Source organism: Electrophorus electricus, chromosome 11 (assembly GCF_041902795.1).
Source record: "Electrophorus electricus isolate QZ-2024a chromosome 11, ASM4190279v1, whole genome shotgun sequence".
NCBI lineage: Eukaryota > Metazoa > Chordata > Actinopteri > Gymnotiformes > Gymnotidae > Electrophorus > Electrophorus electricus.
In genome coordinates, this window is record NC_137507.1 from 28,432,501 (window position 1) to 28,442,500 (window position 10,000).

Consider the following 10,000-nt stretch of genomic DNA (forward strand, 5'->3'; position numbering starts at 1 on the left):
GTCTCTCTCTCTGTGTCATTACTGTAAGCAGTAGTGTTGTGTCTCTCTCTCTGTGTCATTACTGTAAGCAGTAGTGTTGTGTGTCTCTCTCTCTGTGTCATTACTGTAAGCAGTAGTGTTATGTGTCTCTCTCTCTGTGTCATTACTGTAAGCAGTAGTGTTGTGTGTCTCTCTCTCTGTGTCATTACTGTAAGCAGTAGTGTTGTGTGTCTCTCTCTCTGTGTCATTACTGTAAGCAGTAGTGTTGTGTGTCTCTCTCTCTGTGTCATTACTGTAAGCAGTAGTGTTGTGTGTCTCTATTTCCTGTCCTGCTGTTCCTTCACTGCCCGCTGCTGGGGAACTGCCTGCTTTGTGATTTCTGTTGAGCGGAAGTCATGACACATAAATGTGTGATATATGTCTATTTATATCTATTTATGTCTATTTATATCTATTTATGTCTATTTATATCTATTTGTCTGCTGTTTTGTAACGTGTGTAGAGTGCACACTTCAACCCCATAAAACAAACAAACAAACAAACAAACAAGTCACTTAAAGAACTGATTTCAAGGGGAGAGGAACATTAATATGAAAACGTTTGGACGTCAGGACCAGCAGCAGCGCCTCATGATTTGGATGTGTACAGCAACTTCACTGACTCCACTCAAATCTTACTCACACCTCACTCAAATTTAATTTAAACCTCACTCAAATCTTATGTAAACCTCACACAAATCTTACTCAAAATCCCAGAAAGCAATCCATAAACGTCGATGCCCATTACAACTGCTGATGAAAGAAACATGGTGCTAGAGTAAATTAATTTGCTTCCAAGTTTGTTAAGCGATCTGTCTGACGTGTGATGTGTGATAGTGCAGCTGGACGCGGTTAACAGAGGGAGTTGTTCAGCTCGCCGGCCATGCTGCGTTTTCCAAACATGCATCCTACAAGCCAGTTCCAGTAATTAGGTTCCGTCTGGGCATGGAGTGGAGCTTGTTAGTGGACCAGGGTGGAACGACAGGCGATAGAGAGGAGAGCGCGTGGTCGGCGTGGCAACCAGCAACGCCTGGGAAACAGATGCAGGAATCAAGCCGTCCCGGGCTTTCCGAGGCCAGGTGTGAGCAGGACTGCCTTTGTCTGCAGGGTGTATAAGAGTGCCAGCCCCCGTCTGAGTGCCTGTGATGTCGGACCTGGACGTATCCGGGGAATCAGCATCACGGATTATTACGAAGACCTGACCGGCCGCTTAATTGAACCTCATTTAAGATTAAACAGACCCTTTGTGTGTGTGTGTGTGTGTGTGTGTGTGTGTGTATGTGTGCCGGGGGGGGGTCTTCGCTCAGTAGTGTCCCTTTTTTACAAGGCAGGGGTGGAATTAGAAGCAGATCTGGTATGATAAAGTCATACTCCAGTTTCAGCAGTTAGAGGGGTGGGAGCTTAGACTGGGAGCACTGGGCGGCTAGTCCAAGGCAGCGTGCTCACCCCACACCCTGCTGGCATCCCTCGGCGACAGCGCGGCCTACACGGAGACGTGTTTGGCAGGACGGCTTTGTCTGCATTGCTGTTAAGCCATCGTGTGGTTTTAGAAACATGTGGAAGCTGCTGTGTGTTTCTGATGCCACCTGCTGTGTTTGAACAGAACGGAAGACATCATTTGTTGTGATGAATCACGTCACAGTAGATCGGTTCGCAGGCACGAGCTGCAGGCAGGATTCACCACAGCCGTGATGTTATAACACGCAACCGCCAGCGTTCTGTTGATTTGAACAGTTACAGACACAAAACAGAAAAGCTTAAAACGTAATGTGAAATATATTTTAATATTGGCAGTTCCTTCTGTTGTAATTCCACAACACAACTTGTTGCCATGCAACAGTAACCCCTGCCTGCCTAACACAGTTTATATATCAGGACCAAGTAATGTTAGCTGGAAATGAAAGTGGAAGATGAAAGGGAAAAATGTAAAGAAAAGAAAATTGAGTTATTGGGAACTGAGTTACTTAATCTGTACACTTCTGTTGTGTTGTTAGAATAAAAGGATTCTCTGTATGACATGTGCTGGCATCAAAGAGCATGGGTCACTTTTCTGTGGCCTCAGCGTGTGTGTGTGTGTGTGTGTGTGTGTGTGTGTGTGTGTGTGTGTGTGTGTGTGTGTGTGTGTGTGTGTGTGTGTGTGTGTGTATTTGCATGATAATTACATTGATCGCGACTGGGCCCCAGTCTCCCAGAAGATGACCCATAGGTTAAAGGTCACAGTATGTTGGCAAAAGTGGGGTGAATCCATGTGGTCAACCCTCAGATCCACACACAGCATGACCGTACACACACACACACACACACACACACACACACACACACACACACTGCAGTACTGTTATTCTCTCTTTCTCTCTTCGTAAAGTGGCTGATGGTGTAAATCCTCCTCTGCTCCTCACACTTCTGAGCGCATGCTGACGTGCGTCTGCTGTCCCTGCGTTCTTCTACACCAAGCGTGATGTCATTGTTCATGGGATCTGTAATCTCCACTCTGTCCTCTTTCCACCTCTACTCTCTGAGTCCCAGGTATTCCCTAATCTCTGTAACATTCCTTCCTTCGGATGTTCCCATGACTGGAGATCTGCTTTTTTCTCGCGATTGGCTGGTTGGTGCACCATTACTTGTGTGTCTGAAGGACCTACAGGATCTCAGCCTTGTTCATCTCCCACAACTTCTCCATGGTTTCTCCCATTTGGACTGGACGGGGGGGTCATGTCACCGGGCCGTGACTCTCGGTGTGTACGATCTCTTTCATCTTGCACCATTCTTACTGCGTGTCTTTGCGCAGTCTTTTCATCATATATGACATAACCCTGCTTCTACTAAAATAGTGCATTATAGTGCATTACACACACACACACTGCAGTCTTAGTATTTTAGTGTTTATTTTATTGAGAAGGTTCTGAAGAGCATTCCCCCTGGTACACTTACCTTGCCTTTGAAAAAATATCTTTCACTCACACACACACACACACACACACACACACACAAACACGTATATTATATATATACACACCAATCAGCCACAACATTAAACCCACTGACGGGCGGAGTGAATAACACTGATTATCTCGTTACAACGTCAAGGTGTGGGATGTATTAGGCAGCAAGTGAAGAGTCAGTTCTCGAAGGTGATGTGTTAGGAACAGGAGAAATGGCAAACTGTGAGGCTCTGAGAGACTTAGAGAAGGACAAACTGTGAGGATCTGAGCGACAAGCTGTTCTACTGTAACACAAACTGAACTACTGTAACACACACTGCTGAAGCGCTGACCTCTGGCTCTGACCGAAAGGTGTCAGAACACGTGGTACAGGGCAGGGTGCTGTGTGTGGGGTTGTATTGTCACAGACGTGTCAGAGTGCCTCTGCTGACCCCTGCCCACCCCCATAAACACCCACAACGGGCCGGGCGCGTCAGATCTGGACAGCGGAGCAGCACTAGAAGGCCTGGTCTGATGAATCATGTTTGCTTTTACATGACGTGGATGGATGGGTGTGTGCATCGCTGACGTGAGATGCCACCAGGATGGACCACGTGAACTGTCCAGGCTTTTCATGTCGGGGGCCAGATGGAGAAGAAAAATGCATCCAGAAGCCACAGATTTTGTAATAAAAGAACTAAAGAAATAACAGGCCTATTTAATTACCATCACGCTGCCTTTATATGGCTGACGGAGTCAGAAGAGGCTTTTAAGTACTTTTACGCTGAATGCTTGTCAATGTTGTGCAAAGATTTTTCATTTTGCAAATCCGCTCACAAGTTAATAATCTTAATGGTTACAGTGACTGTGTGCCTTGGACTGAAGAATTCCTGTCAAGTTCGGTGTAAATAGGGTTGTGGATCTTCATCGCAGGGGTGATCGTCCCTTATCTCGGATGACAGTCAGCTCTTGCTCAGTGTCAGCAGAGAAAATGTTTGCTCACATACATGTGTGGCTCGTCATCGGAGGACATCTGGGCACCTCTGAGCCACCGTAGAACTCTGAAAGCGGAAATATCGGGTAGCCACTGTGAGAGAGAGATCACACTGCATATCGATGAGTCCTTCTTCTACATCAGCTGAGAAACAGCTAAATAACCATCCTGTCTTCGCACTGGAAAAGGTCTGGGATGAGTGTGACAAGATCATCACATATTTCCCCGTCTATCCGTGAATGCTGGCTTTTGGAAAACAGGAGATAATTTCTCTCCAAAGCTGGAAAATGTGCCATACGATGGTCACAGATTTATCTCAGAGACACAGAGCTTCACCAAAAATGATTTCACGCGCACGTCCATGTGAGACATGAGCGCGTCTTTGCCCTGCAGGCTGTTATCCGGAGCCTTCGGCCGGCCAGCGAGGTCAACTCAGAACTCCAGGGCTGATACACAGACCAGGCCACTCGGTTCATGAATTCTCAGGTCTTTTTCTTTCAAAAACCGGTCGATTTCAGATCTCGGTGAAAAGGACCAGAAGGAGCCGCAGGAGACCAGAAGCCTGACTGAGTCGGTGCATATCGCCGTGATAGATTACTCCACAGTGTCCTTCCTTAGACTCAGACTGGAAAGTCCAAACTCCTCTGTGATGAAGTTGTGTTGATGGTCTTAGGTTGATGGTTTCCACTATAATAGTCGTTAATTTACCCGGTTCGGTAAAAGTGCGTCCTGATGTGAGTTTAATGCCTCATCTCCAGACTCACAAACCTTGCTGCATCCCATAGAAGCCATTCCACTGCACCCATCTGTCACGGCTGGAGATCTATCAATGGGAGCTTCGCACAGCCTGTCCCAAGGGTGACTCATTTTTTCAATGACAACTGACTCAAAAATATCCTTTGCTGTCGTGGGACCTATGAGGCTCCTTAAACCGAAGAGCTTTTCTGAAACACTAAAGTCATCATCAGTTCCTCACAAAAAACATTTAACAGCTGAGTCATGTCTTTGGATTCGAGGTTTTCATCACAAGCTAAAGATCAAATGTACCTGCTTCCCTTAATGTTGGAAACTGTATTTCTGTCCAGATGAATATTTGTCAATTCTGGCATCTTTTGTGGGCACATTATCCTGACAACTTTAGCGAGGGGTAGATATGTTATGGAGGTAGATGTGTTAAGGGGTAGATGTGTTAGGGGGTAGATGTGTTAAGGGGTAGATGTGTTAGGGGGTAGATATGTTAAGGGGTAGATATATTAGGGGGTAGATAGGTTAAGGGGTAGATATGTCAGGGGGGTAGATAATGTTAGGGGGGTAGATATGTTACTATCTCCATGGCTACTCTCGCCACGGCTACTATCACCACGGTTACTATCGCCATGGCTGCTCTCGCCACGGCTACTCTCTTCATGGCTACTCTCACCTTGACAATCAGTTATGTAATTAGCTAATGCTAATACTATGTAATAATCTAATGCTAATGATTTCTTGCTAAGAGTAATTGATGTTTCATGGGCATTAATGTCCTGAGTCAGATCTTGTGCAGCTGACGGTGTAACCAAGCCAGTGTGCAGAAATGCTGGCATGTGTGTGATCTGTCACACCACAGCTCATCCACCACATACAAAAGATAAGTGCATCACAGTCACAGTTATTCACAGTTATTCACAATCACAACGAGCATCTCAGTTGTGCGACTGTGTAATGTGGCATTCTGCCACTAGGGGTGCCAGTGCATGGAACAAGGACACACTTTATTTATGTTTTACTAATGTCAGTGGAATTAATTTAGTGAGCATTATGTACAATAGGAACTAACTTTTCTGCTTAGGTGTTGTAGTGATCTGAGTTCTGACCCTCTGAGAAGCATTTAGCCCTGATGTTCTGATCTTCAGAGGTTATTGGATGCTGTTCTGCTGTGAGATATTATAGGCATTGCAAGAGAATTGAATTTCCTCTCCATCCTTGAGAGTGGAATTGGGAAAAAAAACGTGTGTGTGTGTGTGTGTGTATACATGTGCTTGCAGGCATGTCTGCTGGTGTGGGTAAGTGTGTGTGTGCATGCGTGTGCACTTGTGTGTGTGTGTGTGTGTGTGTGTGTGTGTGTGTGTGTGTGTGTGCGTGTGTGTGTGTATACATGTGCTTGCAGGCATGTCTGCTGGTGTGGGTAAGTGTGTGTGTGCATGCGTGTGCACTTGTGTGTGTGTGTGTGTGTGTGTGTGCGTGTGTGTGTGTGTGTGTGTAAAAGAGAGAAAGAGAAAGGAGCAGAATGAGACAGAGAGGAGTGTTGGAAAGAAGGGATGGAGGTGCACTATTAATACTTCTGTAAGGTGGAGGAGTGCAGAACAGAGCCTCCACCCACCCTCCAGCTACGACCAGTCCCTCTGGGAGTCACTGTGTCCACCATCTGTTCTCTGCACTTCCATTCCCGAGAGACAGAGAGAGAGTGAGGGATGTAGAGAAATATTACACAGTACAGAGAGGTAGAGAGGGAAGGATTAATTACAAACACAAAATTAAAGTAGAAAAGAAAGACAGGAGATGAGAGAGGGGAAGTGAAAGAGAGGGAGAGAAAGAATGAGAGAGAGAAAGAAAGGGTGAGCATGAGGGAGGAGTGAGAGAGGAGCAGAAGGTTGAGTGATGCTAAATGAGAGAGAGGGATAGATAGTGAGTGAGTGAGTGAGAGAGAGAGAGTAAGAGAGAGGATGAGAGAGAGAGAGGATGAGGGTGAGAGAGAGTGAGAGAGGGAGAGAGGATGAGGGAGAGAGAGAGAGGATGAGAGAGAGAGTGAGTGAGAGAGAAAGAGAGAGAGGATGAGGGTGAGAGAGTGATAGAAGGAGAGAGTAGTGATGTGAGACAGCGAGGGAGGGAGGGATAGGCTGTGTGTGTGAGAGAGAGAAAGAGAGCAAGAGAGGATGAGCAGAGAGGGAGAGAGGGAAGGAGAGAGAGAGAGAGAGAGAGAGAGAGAGAGAGAGAGAGAGAGAGAGAGAGAGAGAGAGAGAGAGAGAGAGAGAGCAGTCGAGGAAAAGGTGATTCTGGCTGCACACAGAATGGAAATGTCATGGAATTTCTCTGTGTTTGCAGGTTAATTGGAGGCCAATTTGAATTCAAATGTCTTCCTTCAGTTCTGATGAAGATAATAAGGCCAGATGATCAGATTCAGCGCACACACACACACACACACACACACACACACACACACACACACACACACACACACACACAGTCAGGGAACCACAGGCAGGAGTGTGTGGTCCTTCTGAATGGCTCTGTGGCGCTGCACCGAGGTCAGTTAGTCATACCATGAGGAGATACCATCAAGTGATACCATACTCTGAGCTTCGTTCACCACCCCCCCTTGTACTCACGTCTCGCAGATGTTAGTGTAGCACCCTCTGCACCGTGGGTCGACGCTCCAGAATAGCAGCCTCCGGCCAGGTCCCCACGGCGCGCGGCATGTTTAAACTCATGTTAATAAGCTCCCAGGCTAATGAAGAGCCCTCCAATGAACGCAGATACGTTTCAAAATGCCTCATCCTTTAAAATAACACACTACTGTACACCAGCCGTGAGCGAGAGGCATGCCAGGACGCTAGACAATCTGGAAAGAGCCTCTAAAACATCAGGACTTTGCATTTATCGAGCGCGTCCCGGTTCCCCCGTGCAGCGTTGGTGTCTAGGCTGCCGGTGTGGTAGGCCAGCTCGTGCACGCGGAAGGATGATCAAAGACGCCCTGTCCCGTAGGACATCTGAGCCACTCTTCCCGAATCCAGGTGACACGCGCATGTTTGATGCTTTTAACGCGTCTGGCGCGTGCGTAAATCCGTCAGTGTCATTTTTATAAGGAGGTTTCGCGTCAGGCTCTGACTGCTGGTGGATTACTCGCGGACAGAACCGACACACCCCGGGCGGATCTGTCCTGGCAAGGCGCTGAGCGCGCGGCGCTGCTGCGTGCGGTGTCGTGTGCGCAGTTCGCCAAATGTCGGCGCTGTTGCCCTTCTCGCGGACAGCGCTCGCGACTGAAATAGGCCAGCGAAAAGTTTTTGTTTTGAATAACAATGCATGTGGGAGGGAAAGGCCAGCTGCGATTGGCTATTGGCTTGCAGCCTTCACTCTGTGATTGGTCTCGTCGTTTTAAAGGGGGCGGGGAGGGCGGAGTGGAGGGATGATGGGCGGGGGGGGGGGGGTCCGCTCGCTATCCCCGTACTCGCGTCTCCAGTCTGCACGCGGCACCTCTTAAGGTTGCGTCTCGCGCCGGTTGTTTACTACGGCTTGCGATGTGACGCCCCGCTCGCCCCTGGAATACCGGCCCGTGACAAGCGACGGAGCTCGAGAACACCGCGCGCCGTTCGGTTTTCCACGCGGGGAGGGACAGCGACGAACGCCCCTCGCCATGACGCCGGATTTGCTGACACTTGTGTGTGTGATTACCGCGGTCTCGGCCCTGGAAGGTAATCCCACTGGACTCATCCTCGCGAGGTGCCTCGCGTCGTTTCGGGTTGTAACTTTATTCTTGCTTTATTTTTGTTCGGCATGAACGCACGAGCCCTGTCAAGTGTGGAACTTTGCTTTGGGATTAACGCGCGTGGAGAAAGTTGAGCGCTAATGTGGGTTTTTTTTCCTCCTTTCTGATGGAGCTTTAGAAGCCGCTTACCTCTCCGCGGAGCGCGTGCGCTTCTGTTTGCGCAGGTTTGGGGGGATTGATTCTCGTGCGCTGCAATGCAGAGCCGAACGGAACATCGGCGCTTTGCTCAGGCTAACGTACGCAAAGTGGAGCGTGCTATTGCGCGCTCCAGGTGCCCGATGCATTTAAATGAAGCGTAACCGCGTGCTGTTCTTATTAATATTATTATTCTGTTCTTACTATTATTCTAATCTGGTTTTGGAGCATTGGCCGCGTGTCCTGGTGTGTCCTGTGCATGCTCCCCCGCTGCTCTCTTGGCGAGGTAGCGCAGGTGGGTCTGGAACGTGTCTCGCGAGCGCAGGTAGGTTATGGAGCGGAGACGATTTCTCGTCTGTGCGTGTGTCTGTTGGGATGAGTGTATAGTGATCATTAACGGTACCACGTGAAACCCAGTCGCTGCTACAGTTTCATTCTTGCCCTAATAATCCAAGACGTTGTCCCAACGCAGATGGACGGCACGGCTCCGGTAAGCACCGCCTGCCCGTTTTATGCGGGTCACGTCAACGAGTGGTTTATTCTAACGGGAACACGCGTAGCCAAAAAAAAGTCTCCCGCCTTGTCTGGCATTTGACAGATGGTGGACTGAACGGCTTTGAGAAGGAGAGAGAAGCGCGCGGAAGGACGGGTCGCGTTCCAATTCGGTCAAAACGCACGTCGAGACCGATAACGCGCGCGCTCTCTCTGTACGGTACAGCACAGCTTGGCGCGCGGCTCAGTCAAGTTCACGTTCCGTGTTTCCCGAAGGTTGACTGTGTGCCATTTCCGATACGGGGGGTCAATGCAAGCTGTATGTGCGCGAGTGTGTGCCGTTGTGATCTAGAACAAATCTGCGTAGTTCACTGCGTGCAAATGACGCGCGTTCCACCGCCGCACAAACTGCTGTTTTGTCTCGAGCTCACATGAAGCTCGCTCTTCTAGACAATTAACAAGCTATATTTTATCACGCGAGCTCATTGTTCCGCTTTCCTCTGGTTCCGTGCACGTTTCAGACTTAACGTGCGAATAATGATCGGAAAGTAAAGTCCTACGGAGAGCTCGCGGAGGAACAGGGGCGGAGAACGTTGGGCTCGTGAAGTGTTGCGGTTCGTTTAATGGACCGTGATGCGGCTAGCCACAGCAGATGGACTGGACAGGACGTACGCGCGCGTGTGTGTCTGTGCGCGCGTCGACTTGGGGTAGGTGGGGAGGGGTCGCACACACTTTGGTATCTATTAGAAAGGGATCTGGCCTTTGGCTGGTTAAGAAGATTGGCAGTCTGCATTGTGTGTGTCTCTGTGTGTGTGTGTGTGTGTGTGTGTGTGTGTGAGTGTGTCTGTGTGTGTCTGTGAGTGTGTTTGTGTGTGTATGTGTGTGTGTGTGTGTGTGTGTTTGCATGGTCTTTTCTCTC

The 10,000-nt window shown here is 48.7% G+C and overlaps 1 protein-coding gene across 9 annotated transcripts in view; it reads left to right on the forward strand.

Annotated features, from left to right (window-relative positions):
- Positions 1-10,000, forward strand: part of ephb1 (EPH receptor B1) — a 272,902-nt gene that overhangs the window by 13,180 nt on the left and 249,722 nt on the right. For 7 of the 9 annotated variants that reach the window (XR_014126189.1, XR_014126188.1, XR_014126191.1 and 4 more), the window contains exon 1: positions 8,142-8,380. The exons of 1 other annotated variant lie outside the window; for it this stretch is intronic. Coding sequence is in view for 2 of the 8 variants with exons in the window: in XM_081723884.1 (XP_081580010.1) it covers positions 8,323-8,380 (58 nt within the window). In the remaining 6 variants the exon portion in view is untranslated. Of the gene's footprint in view, positions 1-8,141; positions 8,409-10,000 lie in introns of those variants that run through there. One more of the 9 variants, XM_081723888.1, reaches the window with a different exon arrangement.